The following is a 14393-nucleotide window of genomic DNA, read 5'->3' as shown; positions in this document are numbered from 1 at the left end:
AGATTTTACGCCGAGACCAATGAAAAATAAAAACCAGAAAGGCTCATTTGGATCCACCCAAGTGAGAACTCTGGGACTCGGTGTCCTTGTAAAATCTCCATTGTTAGTTAACAACATAAAATGACTTTTATGTTTTAGAACGACGTAAAAGCATATGTTACGCGCGTCGAGTCACAGACACACATTATGTAGCGCGGATCATGTGAAAAATGCTGCGCCATTCACTGACGCTGGTTGGCTGATTATTAATAAAAAGCTGACGTTTACTGGGTACGATAATTTCAACTGGAGTCAAAGGGCAGCGGGATTAGGTGCAGCTGCAAAAGCTATTAGAGGGTAAGAAGTACTTTAGGAAGGATTTGCGTAAACATGAGTGGTAGATTTCTTTTTTAATATTTGGGTGCAGCATGACGGCCGCTCAGCACTCCTTGAGACGGCCATCTTATACGTGCATCTACGAGTATAATTATGGGAGACTTGCGCAGTACCCGCGCAGAAGAGGACATCGACGGAGAGATACAGTCTCAGGGCCTTTGCGGCCAGACGTTTGCGCTAGCTTTGGCCACAGAAGAATTGTGGCAGGGGAAGAGAGAGAGAGAGAGAGAGAGAGACTCGTGGCCAAATCGTCGCTCATTTCGGTGCATAAAACCCACCCGTGCAGAAACGGTAATGGCAGATTTTGTGCACTGCAGTTTTACCGGCGTTGCTGGAACGCGGACCACAATAAGAGCGAAGCCGCCCACCACTGCGGGACGGTGGGACGCACGCACGCACGCACGTAGCCTCTTCCTCACCACACATAATAATTACAAACTCTCCGATTCGACAAGGACTGGTCTTCCGAGAGAGAGAGAGAGAGAGAGAAGGCAAAAAAAAAGGGGGAAAAATCAAGGTACACTAATGTGATCCCCTGTACCCTCAGGCGGAGAAAAATCAAGGTACATTAATTTGATCTCCGACGTACTGCTGTCCGAGTAGGACTGCCTCTCGCTCTCTCCCTCCTCTCGTTCTACACGTCGCTTCCTCTCCCGACCGAAGACACGAAGAGGGAGATGGAGGCCATCACCCACGCTTCCTCCGCCTGCTGCTGTTGCGGAGTCTCCGCAGCGGCAGCTGTTCCCAAGGCGTTTCTTACCGCCAGCATCGTCTTTCAACCGTCTATTCTCTTCAAGCGGACCTTTACTTGTTCGTCCTCTCGTCTCCTTCAGGCCTCCCTTTGTCCCGTTTCCTCCTCTCCGATTCCCTTCCTCATTCGTAATAGCAGCACCACCCCCGGCTCACCTCTTCCTCGCCCTCGGCTACAATCATCTCCACGGCCATCATCGAATCTTTTGCGCAGCAGTGGTGGGAGAAGCGGAAGTAGCAACATCAGGAAAAAGAAAATAAGTCGGCCCCAACGGCAAAAGCCGGTCGTCGTAGTGAAACGGACGAGTGAAGAGTGCGTACCTTCCTTGGAGGAGGCTTCCATCAGCGTCCGGACCCTCTACCAGAACGGGGATCCACTAGGGCGACGGGAATTGGGCAAGTGCGTTGTTCGCTGGATCAGCCAGGGCATGCGCTCCATGGCCTCCGACTTCGCCTCCGCAGAGGTCCAGGGCGAGTTTTCGGAGTTCAGGCACCGCATGGGGTTGCCCACGATCGGTGGCACGCCGGCCGACGGTGGTTCTGGAGGGGCAGCCATTGGTGGTCTTGCCTTCGTTATCCAGGCCCAACCCTACCTCTATGCCGTACCAATGCCGAAAGGCCTTGAGGCCCTCTGTTTCAAGGCCTGCACCCACTACCCAACCCTTTTTGACCATTTTCAGCGCGAGCTCCGAGATGTATTGCAGGATCTCCAGTGTCAGGCTATCTTCAGCGATTGGCGTGCTACGGAGTCCTGGAAGCTCCTCAAGGACATTGCGAATTCAGGTCTAACATGCTAAACCCCAGTTGTACATTTTTCATATGATATCGGGATGAGACCATAAATAATGCGCAGATAAGATTGTTGGTGCATTCTCAACCTGAGGAAATATAAATTTGTACATCATAACCGACTTATTTGTTTTTTCCATGTCACACTACACTAATTTAGAGATCAATGAACCTAATTTAGAGTGGTCCTCGTAACAAGAGAACAATGTGCATACCCAAGTCTAAGGATTTGTATTGTTGAAGTATCTTAATTTATCATATTCATGTCAGCTTTGATCTTTTCGACACAAAATTCTGGAATGGGGAGAAAGAAATAAAGCATTGCCACCACCAGTAAAGAAGAATTAAGCTAATGGAGCTTTGACAAACATAGATGTCGTGAGTCATCTACCTTTTATAAGATTGCCTAGCCTGTAATTTGGTCGTCACAATGAACTTCCTTCTTTAGAAGGGGATGAAGAAATGACTCTTAATTAGTTACTTCTAGGGAGGTGAATTAACTTTGTATTAAATTAGCCAGAGATAAGGTCTTTCAAATTTCTCCAAGCATTCTTAGTTCATAAGCTTCAACTGTTGCTACTTGCTGTGATCATCTCTGTTACATGGGTTTTCAGATTCATCTCCATGATTCTGTTTAGATAATTTCCGTTTTGGTAATTATTAAACTTCTTAATTATAATTTTCATACAACATGACAAAAGTTCACATTGTTTTGTCACTCGGAGCTGTCATCTTAAAAATCATAGATTCTTGCCACCTCTCACTCAACATGGCTATCACATGTAGTCATTCTTTCCCCTCTCAGTTCCAGATTATTTTATTTACCTCTGTGAATAGGCAGCACACATTCAATTTCTTGTGGCTTAATTCCCTCAGGTCAGGAGAGACTTACTTTTCTGATAGAAAATCTGTATTTTTATGAGTTCTGTACTTCTATATACCTTATTTAAAGTTCTTTCAGACTTCCAACTTTTCCTTATTGCATCATCTTCATATTTATTTGCTAGATACTTAAGTAAAATTCTGCCAAATCTAATAATCATTAATTTATATCTGTGGTTCATCTACTGTATTCTTATAAAATTATTAGCTTTAAGATTCGATCATTGTTTTTGAAAAACAAAATGCCTTGAATATGTGAAACACTGGAAACTTGAAAGCTTATGACTATAGAATTGTATCATGCTTATGTATGCCCAAGCAAGAGCCTGTTTTGTTTTCTGAGATGGCTTGGGCCTGAATGTTGAAGCAGATTAGTATGTGATGTAGTAGTACTTTTTCCCTCTTGAACTTATTGATTTTGTTGGAGAATATTAAATGGTAGAGATACTGATATTTCAAGTTATGCTGGCAACCATTTTCTTGCACTGGTTGGTTTGAGCTGAAAAATTGACAATGATAGATGCAGGCTGCTTTTAGGTTCAAACATTGCCAGGTGTTCTCTAACCTTTAGGGTTCATACTCTGAAGCTGACCCCACATAAATATTTGGATGTGCAGATCTGAATGTTTAGTTTCTGTGCAGTTTATAGATATAATCTCATAACTTAATAGATCTTATTTTGGCTTAAATTTTTGTCTTAAGGCATTTTAACTCCTTGTTCAATAATTTTGCAAGCCACTTGAATTAACAGAGTTATCCAGACTTCCATGCAGATTTAAGTACAATTCTCAAGGAGAGCAGAACTGCGTTAATTATCTCATTTGATGTATATGACCAGTACATTTCAATTCGAACAAAATCTTACCCTCCTTATTAACTTTGTTAACTCTGGACATATTACTATTTCCTTAGGTTTCTGCATATACTAATTTTAAATGTTAAGTTATAAAGAAAACAATGAGCCGCTTGCAAATTAGTGCTAAATGGAAAAAAAAAAAGTTCTCTCTGATTCTTTCCAATTATTGATCAGCTTGTGTGTGTTTGTGCATCTATTGATCTAAACATATACTAATTTTGTCAATTTAATTTTGATCGTGACTCCATACCGCATTGAGGTTCCAAGGATTTTGTGTGTTACACTTGATCTGCATCATGCTTTCTGTGTCCAGAAAACCCAGTGGTTGGCTCAAAACTAATTGTAGAAATACTCCTCGTGTTACTTCAATCACACCAAATTATCCAGATCAACAAATCTATTTAGAAAGAATTCTCTGGATGAGCTATCCTATCGGGGAGCTTTTCCATTTTAGTGGGTACACCTGTACAAATGGGTTTGAACATCTTTAAACAAAACAACTAGATTCATATTTCTTCAGATTGACTACTACAGCAAAAGAAAGGCAAGATGAGATGCTTTTGCATACTCTGTAATATGTGAATTATGATGCCTTGCTTGGTGAACTCTTGACTTCTTAATATGGCTTTTGTTTCTAGCTTCTTTCCTTGTACTTGTAATTAACCAGGCAACTTACATTATCCTATATGCAGCACAGCATCGAGCAGCAGTTCGGAAGACACCCCAGTCCAGGCCTATCCATAGTGGTATGGGGATGGAGTTGGAGAAGGCTAAAGCAATGCAAGCTAAAATTGAAGATTTTGTCAAGCATATGTCTGAACTTCTTCGCATAGAGCGTGATTCAGAATTGGAGTTTACCCAAGAGGAACTGAACGCTGTACCCATGCCAAATGGTAAACAAGATACACCAAAGCCAACTGAGTATCTAGTTAGTCACGGGCAGGCCCAGCAAGAGCAATGTGACACCCTATGCAATTTGAACGCGATTAGTTCTTCTATTGGTAAGCTCAAATTTTATTTGTTTTATCTACACAGGTTAGGCAAACAACCAAGCACTTGACCTTCTTAGCCACATGCAAAGGTTTAACTTTAATAACTTGATGTTAACAGGATTAGGAGGCATGCATTTGGTCCTTTTTAAAGTTGAAGGAAACCATAGGCTGCCACCAACGACTCTCTCTCCAGGGGACACTGTTTGTGTGAGAACATGTAATAGTAGGGGTGAAGGGGCAACTTCTTGCATGCAAGGGTTTGTGAACAATTTAGGTGAAGATGGATGTAGCATCATTGTTGCTCTAGAATCTCGCCATGGTGATCCCACCTTTTCTAAGCTATTCGGGAAGAATGTACGCATTGACCGAATACAAGGATTAGCTGATGCACTAACATACGAGGTACTGAAATGTATTATCTTACACTTTTAGTCACACAACATTTTCATAGTTCTGTCTACTTAGAAATATCTTAACCTTGTGTTTACATTTATTAGAAATATTTTTATTCGTGAACAATTAATATCGATTTGATAGAGAATAAATGGGGCTAAAATGAGGAAGAAACGTTTAAGATGGCATAGACATGTGCTCAGGAGACCCACATATGCGCTAGTTAGAAGAGGTGAAATGATTATTCTTAGTGGTATGTGGAGAGGTAGAGGTAAACTTAAAAAGACCTTAATAGAAACTATAAATAAAGATTTAAATACTCTTAACTTAACTAAAGATATGACTCTTTACATATCTCGATCGCAAAAGATCGATCTCAAACAGCTGAGACTTTATGGCTTTTTTGTTATTGTTGTGTTAACATATTTTCTTTAGATGCAATGAGGGATTATACATTGTTCTTGAGATACAATTTGATTACAAAGCATTGTTGTGAAAGATACTATAGGTACTATTGGGGTTTCATTCAGTTTGAGTCTATGGCAACTTGATATTTCATGAGGGTCCATGCCATCATGAGAGAATGGCCATTCTTTTGTCATGCCAGCATAAGATTGGCTCAGAGCTCAAATAACAGGCATGAACCCTGTGAAATTCCATGCCATCAACATAAGTTATGCTGATATATCATTGGCAGCTCCGGTACTGCAAAATAATAATAAAAAACTTTCTGTATGGGTCCTGTAGAAGCAAGTGGCAACAATTCTATCATATTCACTTTTAGAATTATGATGTGTTTTCTTTAGATGTTAATGTCAGGATAAAAGATGCTGTGTTTAATTGTAGTGGAATTTGTATATTTTTTCGAGAATTAGATTGGAAATGCATTGACTATTCTGCAATTCTTTACATATCCAATCAGCTACTTCTCTACATCACATGCAGCAACCATGTAGTTTCTGTTTGTGCTACCATGATCTATATGTTTTTTTTATTTTAATGGAATTACCCATTTATAACTGTGAATCTCAGTTATATAAATGCTTCCTTTATTTCTCTTAGTCACTACTTGTAATTTTGACAGCGCAATTGTGAAGCACTAATGCTGCTACAGAAGAATGGTTTGCAGAAGAAGAATCCCTCGATTCTCATAGTTGCTACTCTTTTTGGAGACAAGGAAGATATCATGTGGCTACAGCAGAATAATATAGTTGAATGGGGTCAAGCAAATCTCGATGGATTAATAGAAAAAGGAAAGTTTGATGAATCTCAGCGAAAAGCTATTGCATTGGGCTTGAACAAAAAACGACCCATTTTAGTTGTCCAAGGGCCTCCTGGTACTGGCAAGACAGGGTTGCTTAAGGAACTCATTACCCTTGCAGTTCAACAAGGTGAACGTGTACTTGTGACGGCTCCTACTAATGCAGCTGTGGACAACATGGTTGAAAAACTCTCTGATGTTGGACTGAACATAGTTCGTGTTGGAAATCCAGCTCGCATTTCTACAATTGTGGCTTCAAAATCTTTAGGGCATATTGTTGATGATAAGCTTGCAGTATTTAAAAAAGAGTTTGAGAGAAAGAAATCGGACTTAAGGAAGGACCTTAGGCTTTGTCTAAATGATGATTCTCTTGCAGCAGGTATACGCCAACTCCTCAAACAACTCGGAAAGACTTTAAAGAAGAAAGAGAAGGATACGATTAAAGAAGTACTCTCAAGTGCTGAAGTTGTACTTGCCACTAATACTGGAGCAGCTGACCCCCTTATCCGAAGATTGGGAGCCTTTGATCTGGTGATTATAGATGAGGCAGGGCAAGCAATTGAACCATCTTGTTGGATCCCAATCTTGCAAGGAAAGCGTTGCATATTGGCAGGCGATCAGTGTCAGCTTGCACCAGTAATTTTATCTAGAAAGGCCATGGAAGGTGGACTTGGTATATCTCTCATGGAAAGTGCATCAAACATGCATGAAGGTATGCTGACGACAAAGTTGACAGTTCAATATCGAATGCATGATGCCATAGCCAGTTGGGCTTCGAAGGAGATGTATGACGGGTTGCTGCAATCTTCCCCATTGGTCTCCTCTCATCTACTTGTTGATTCTCCCTTTGTTAAGGTGTGTCATACAGGATCCATCAAATTGTATGAAAATAATCATTTTTTCTTTTGTCATTTCTATTTTCTGATTCCTAAATATTTTGCATGTTTCATATATATCGTGTCATGCATGAAGTACTTTACACTGACTCACTTGAAAGAAGACATCCCAAAATAAAATGTATTTTCTTTTTTGAAAATGATATGTTTTCCATTTGGATCCCCTGGTTCTCTGAAATAAGAAAATTCTTGACTGTTTGATGATTGCCTTGTATTCATTCCAGGCCACATGGATAACTCAGTGTCCACTTCTTTTACTTGATACACGAATGCCATACGGAAGTTTATATATTGGATGTGAGGAGCATTTGGATCCTGCTGGCACAGGTTCCTTTTACAATGAAGGGGAGGCAGACATTGTTATCCAGCACATTTTCAATCTTATATATTCTGGTACATTTCTTTTTTGACACATTATTGTATGAAATTTACTTCAGTTGTGTCTTTTGAATTTCTAATAATGTACCCTCCATCTTTGTCATTGTATCCTATGTTCATTCAAAATGGTTCATTCTGTCTTTTCAATTTTTGGCAGGGATTCTTTTATGAAGTATTGTATAATTATTTGATGAGCTTGTGTTATCAGATTCACGGATGTTGCTATGCTTTTGTATTTGTTATAATTTTACAGATGAGTAAACAAATACTCTTGAATGCTTATATTTATTAATTGGAGAGATACCGCTAGTTAATAAGAACACTTTAAAATTCATGGGTTTACATAAGGATTGCCATTAATCAGCAGAGGGGCATGCATGCTCATATATGGTTTACTGTGCCATGCTGTGCTAATCAGCTCAACTATGTGCCATCCAGTACATGCCACTAGTGTTGTTTGGTACCATGAATGCAACTCCTCAGTATGTTTCTGGAATAGCATGTGTCAACCCACATTGATTCGTGTCAACAAACATAGTAATCCTTGGTTTTGCATCGTTTCTAACCACTCTATGCCTGCATATATTGCCAAATTCAGTTGTCTTATAATTTTTATATGCAGATTAACAGTAGGAGTTTAAGAACTGTTGTTTCTGCTCAAAACATTATAAGTTTGTTTGTAGTTTAGCTCCAGAGATAGAATAGTTAGATCAGAAGATATTGCCGATTTATCAGGACAGTATTATTTCGTTTGTCATAAACACCAGAGACTTAAATTACATTGATCTTGTTAACAATTCAATCCCCTAGTCTACCACCTGGTACATGGTAATATGTAATACACCCTTCTATACGATGTCGATGGTCTATGGGTGTTTGAAAAATTAGTGTTTTCTTAATCTAAGATTTGCATGTCTGCTATTTAAGATAGCTAGCTATATGAGGTGTTGTCCTTGATTATTTTTTACGTATAGCTGACACTGCAACCATTTGCCTTGCTCCTCACAATCCAAGGTGCTTATCATGCAGGAATTTCGCCGTCCACAATTGCTGTTCAATCGCCTTATGTTGCTCAGGTCCAGCTCCTGAGGGATAGACTCGATAACTATCCAGAAGCTTCTGGTGTTGAGATTGCAACTATAGACAGTTTCCAAGGACGAGAGGCTGATGCCGTTATTATTTCAATGGTATGCTAGTTTCATGCAACCCTGAGCTTGGTATCTAGTAGTAGTGCATCCTTTTTGTCTGGTCATTGGTTGTAGTTAGTATCTTTCATAAAAAATCCACATAATGCAACTGGATCTATCATTTCCTTGCTGGTGTTAGTATTTTACGTTCTTTCACTATTTCATTTGTTTTTGGTGCTTGGAATGATTTCTTGTTCTGAACGTCACTGTGATTGTGATTGTTACCTACACTACAATCATAATTGAGATCTCTATTTGTCCTTTAACCTCCGGGTTATTTTATGGCTCTTAATTCTGCTAAGAGCAAACTTAGTCATCCCTTGCACCGAGTACCACTAGCACAGATTGCAACCAAGTATAAGCAGATACAAGTATGTATTTGTTGTGGACTTGCATAGTGCCAATTTATGATTCTGGATAGGTGTCCTTTTGATTAACAGTCATCTGAAGTTGGTTGGTGACATTTAATAAAATGTGGCATGATGGTTCATGCATCAACGTCCATATTAGGGAATAAATTATGATTTCTTGATAAGTATGTAACTGATGATAGACATCCGCTTCTCTTGCTTCTGCAGGTCCGATCTAACACATTAGGTGCAGTTGGATTCCTAGGAGACAGCAGGCGAATGAATGTGGCAATAACAAGAGCACGCAAACACGTCGCGGTTGTGTGTGATAGCTCGACCATATGCCATAATACATTCTTGGCTAGGCTCCTACGCCATATTCGACGTTTCGGCAGGGTGAGACATGCTGAACCTGGGTCTTTTGAGGGACCCGGATTGAGCATAGATCCTCTATTGCCTTCCATAAATTGATTAATGTATCATCTTCTATACACCCCTTTTTCTTTGTTTTTTTGCCTTTTCTCCGGTGAAGGTAAAGGAAAGGATTGCCGGGGGAGAAATTATTGAGAATATGTTTATAAATTATTCTGAAGTTTGTTAATTAATTGTTGCAAGTAAAAGAACGTTGCTACCTACAACTCGTGAGCATATTCTTTTCAAAGGTCATTTCCTGTATGTAACTCATTCAACTTAGTGATTTAATAATGTTGACGAGTGTGAAACTTTGGTATCGGCAAAATTAGAACACAGCTCTCGATACTTTTATTTCCAGCAATTTAGTACGACTGCATGTTAATCAGTAAAAGCAGACGAGTCGAGTTCTGGACGTATGCCGGAGCTTCGACGATAAGAACAGCACGCTAGGACTCGGCAGTCAAGGCTGGCCATTACACTTTCGTTCGATCCCAACCTGCTGTAGATCCAAAAAGCACGGAGGTGGAATCCACTCTCACGTTTTGCAGGGCTAAAACCTTCTCCCCATCGTGTCCTGAAGCAATGTAATGTAAAAATATAATAATCTAATTATTATCAGCTTCTTTCGGTATTATATTTTGGTGGGATCATATTTGGAATATGGGTGGATGGAACTGGTCTAATCCCTTGTCAAACAAACATCAATGGCGTAAGCTTCAAGAACGTTACGGTCTCAGTAAATCGAAGGTGGCCAGTAATGCGTTGACCTGAGATTATGCCCAAGTTAAATTATGCCCCCAATGTGATAGCTACTAAGGTTAAAGAGAGATTATGATTCAGATAGATCTAAGAATATGTCCCCATTTTAGTGTCTCTCAAAATCCTATTTGTAGCAGTATTGGGAAGATCTCGGTGTTGTCATCGGAGAGAGTTAAACGATAATGGATATTATTTCTCGTTTGGTAGTCAGTGGTGTGGCCACTTACTTGGTAGCACCAAAAGTAAAACGTAAATGATGACTAATGAAAACAGAAACGCAAGGAAATTGTACCCCTCACATACCGCATCATTCGAAGTAGCATAAACAAATTATTTGATCTCTTGACCAATTACATCGACCAATTAAGGATGTTTCTCAGCAATTATGTCTTTTTGATGGCACGAAGCAGAAACTGACCTGGGAGGCATGATCTGAATTCCCACAAAGAAAGAATGAAAATTTTGTTGATCAACAGTCCTTCTGCAATTGGTGATGAAGTGCATGTTTTACTGACTGATAGAAGCTGGCAACGAAAGCATGACAGAAACATATACTAATAATACCCCCCAAAAAGCGAGGAAAAAGGCAAATAATCGAAATGTTTATTTCATACTCTCGGAATCAAAATCACCGACTTCATGTTGATTATTTTTCTCCTGAAATTAGAATTGAGATTGAAATTAGAATGTATGTGAAATTTTAGTATATATATATATATATATATATATATATATATATATATATATATATATATCATTGCATGTTATTTTTGAATTAGAAACGAGGAAGAGTTTCAAAGTGCAAAATGTCTAGAAAAACCAGAATCGTTTCTGATTTCTACGTTTTATTTTCCTGATGATCCTTCACGTTTTGATAACCTCGAGATTGGTCGTCTGAAGGCTCGAAATGGGAGCAACTTGATCTGCCTCGAGACATCGAAAAGTGGTCGGAGATGATTGAAGATCCGGATGATCAGTGAAGATCTAAATGTCCGATGAAGTATCAATCGTTTTTGATGTGTCATCCGGAACCGTTCCAAAGACCCAAGGTTGGGAATGTCTGACTCGTTCCCTGATGTAGAGGAACGAGGAATGCAAAAGAGATAAAATAATCTTTGTAGTGTGGAACTGTCGTGATTCTATCGAAACGTTGGTCACCTTTGTTCGAGCCATCAAATCCTTTTGCATTTGGACGAAGCGTTGACCTCTCTATCTTTATACTTTAGTTTGCTCTGACGTGAATAGTTTTACTTGCTTTTATTTTATTTAATTAAGTTTTTTCCTTTTGACACAAAAAAGTCATTATTTCAGAGAATTATTCGAATAATGTGGCATAACTCACTATTAAAAGATATGAATAATTAGTGACGTTTAAGATTTGAAATATCTATATTTTACACCTAAAATATTGGTTTGACACTAAATCACTTATCAAAAATTACCGGTTCTAAATTTCATCTAGTTAAAACATTGGTCTAATTATGATGTACCAGATTCGTTAGCCAAATGTTGAGAGCTCCAAATCTCATCTGACATACTTTTAATAAATCATTGTAAGATCCGAATCCCACGTTGTTTATTTACTTTCAAAAAATATCTTTTGAAGATAAAAAAATTTAATATTATCCTCAGTCTCATATCAAAAAAATTATTTTGTGAGGTTAAAATTAAAGATTATATACCTATGAAGATTATTATTTACCATCTCATTTTTATTATTCATAATTTTATTTTTAATTTTTTTAAATTATTATTTTATAAATAAATGTAAATGCCTCATCTTCTTTTTTTTTTTTTTTTTTTTTTTCTCCTTAGAGGATGACTCGGAAAGGGAGGTGAGTGACATTGATAATGAGGAGAGACAACAAATAGCATCACCTCCGACTATAGTTACAATAGGGTTGAAGGGTTATGGAGAAGAAAAAAAATAAAATTTATAATATTGAGGTTATAAATAGTAAAATAATATTTTATTATCTTTTAAAAAATTATCAATGATAAAAGAGTTATCAATAGTAAAAAAAACAGTGAATAGTAAGCTTCATTAAAAATTAAAATTAAAATTAAAAATTAAAAATTAAAAATTAAAAATTAAAAATTAAAAATTAAAAATTAAAAATTAAAAATTAAAAATAAAAAATAAAAAATTAAAAATTACAATTAAAATTAAAATTAAAATTTAAAATTTAAAAATTAAAAAATTAAAAATTAAAAATGAACCACCACGATTTACATAAATGGCCCCTCGTCACTATTCGGTGTATGAAGTCCATTATCTTATACTCTGATAATATCAGCCCCACTACTTAAAAAGATGGAGACAGGAGAAGCGGGTTCCGCTATGGTTGCGGTAAGGCCCACTTCCTCCAGGTTCCCGATTCGGGCTCCATCGACTCTCCAATGCTGCAGGCAATTGAGAAAAAGGTGTTCTCCATGCAACTCACTTTTCCTCTCTCCTACTCGTGTTTGGGCCCGCTTGATTTTATATATGTATGGCGACGAGGACAATTCGTCTAAATAGAAGAAGAAAATGAAAGCATCCTGGGTTGGATTGCCATTTAGGAGAATGAAATAATTGTGAATGATATTACTCGGCAGTTTTAGTCTTTAATGTGTTTGATATATTGTCAAAGCGACAACTGAGCGAAACTCGTCACCTACTACTCACCGCTACTATCAAGGCCTGCATTTGTAGCTTATTTTCAGATAAAATTGGAGCCATCAATTTAGTGCTTATTCATAATTTCATGGTTGTTCTTGTCTTCCCAGGACATCCTTTGCATTTTATTCAAGCATCATCCAGAATCAGCTAGGTGAGCGTATTGAGGCCAAAGGTTGGAGTTAGTTTAAAACGAAAAGAAGCATCACCAAAGAAAGTACCTAGGAAATATGTCAAAAATAGTAATTTGATGTCTAGAACAAAGTATCATTATATTTCCCTGCTGAACATAGCACATCAAATGTCATGTAGTCGATAAAGTCGATATGTGGCAAATGAGTCTTTCACTTGGTGCCATATGCTAGCTAAGAAGATCTATGGCAAAGGACATTTTCACCGCAAGAGTTGAAGCTTTTCTAATTAAAGAGATGAAATAGCTGATCTTTAGACAATTCACGTCTTTCACATAATTCTGAGCTGTCTTTTCCATTGTTGCTTTATTCTTTATTTTTAAGTGGAAACATTCATCCGTCGACAAGATTGTCTGTTTTATAAGAGTAAAAATCACTATAATAGTCCTTAGAAAGTATATCCTGAACATATGCATCTCCTTTTTCTTACTTGCTTTACCTTTAGCAGATTTAGGAACAACGGGATGCAGATGTTGTCATCATGAAGGATGCCTTTGGAGATGGTCGACGTGTAAGGTTAGCTTGTTTTTGGCATGATCTTTAGTTGCTTTTTTTAATTCTTCACTTGAAAACATTATCTTGTTAGTCCTACTTCAAAAGATAATATAGTTTAAGGTATTTTATTCTTCACAAAGTTGCCACAAATTAAGATTGCCATTATTCATTAATTTCTATTGTCAACCTTTCTTTTGATGTCTGCCACTTAACACTTTGTTCATGAAGTTGCTCAAAAGAAGATTTTATTTTTGGGACATCGAATCGGTGATGGCTCCATTCGGATGGATCAATCAAAGGTGTAAGCTATTGCGAAATGGCGAACTCGAAAGAAGATGCTAGAAATGAGATCCTTTTTTGGTTTCGTCAACTACGATCAACGCTTCATAGCGGGGTATTCGAAGCGTATAACTCCACTGACAGAGTTACTGAAGGAGTAGCCTTGGAGGTGGTATGACAAATGTGAAGATGCATTCCTAGATTTGAAGGTTGTTGTGTTGGAAGAACCGGTGCTCAAATTGTCGAACTATGGGGAGCCCTTCGAAGTCCATACAAATGCTTTATACTTTGCTATTGGGGGAGTACTCATGTAGGAGGGACATCCGGTGGCCTACGAGAGCCGCAAGCTCAATAAGACCGAGCTATCACGGACTTAGCTGGCTTTGCCTAAGTCGTGCGGCACCTTTGCGTGTCCGTCCACAAATGTCAACCTCCTCGAAACCTCCCATGGTCCCTTAGGACCTACAAAAGAGAAAACGGGTTAGAG

At 38.3% G+C, this 14393-nt stretch overlaps 1 protein-coding gene across 1 annotated transcript; it reads left to right on the top strand.

Moving 5' to 3' along the window:
• The first annotated feature begins 883 nt into the window (after window positions 1–883).
• Window positions 884–9747, top strand: LOC135587624 (uncharacterized). The gene is made up of 7 exons (XM_065079244.1): window positions 884–1908; window positions 4345–4653; window positions 4763–5046; window positions 6122–7153; window positions 7419–7587; window positions 8602–8759; window positions 9338–9747. Exons 1-7 carry the CDS (start codon window positions 1053–1055, stop codon window positions 9578–9580), a joined length of 3051 nt encoding a protein of 1016 aa, XP_064935316.1. The 5' UTR covers window positions 884–1052; the 3' UTR covers window positions 9581–9747.
• Window positions 9748–14393: the final 4646 nt, after the last annotated feature.

The sequence above is a fragment of the Musa acuminata genome, chromosome BXJ1-8, assembly GCF_036884655.1.
Source record: "Musa acuminata AAA Group cultivar baxijiao chromosome BXJ1-8, Cavendish_Baxijiao_AAA, whole genome shotgun sequence".
NCBI classification, from domain to species: Eukaryota; Viridiplantae; Streptophyta; class Magnoliopsida; order Zingiberales; family Musaceae; genus Musa; species Musa acuminata.
The sequence above is the reverse complement of the archived record's forward strand: the minus strand, read 5'-3'. Positions and strand labels throughout refer to the sequence as shown.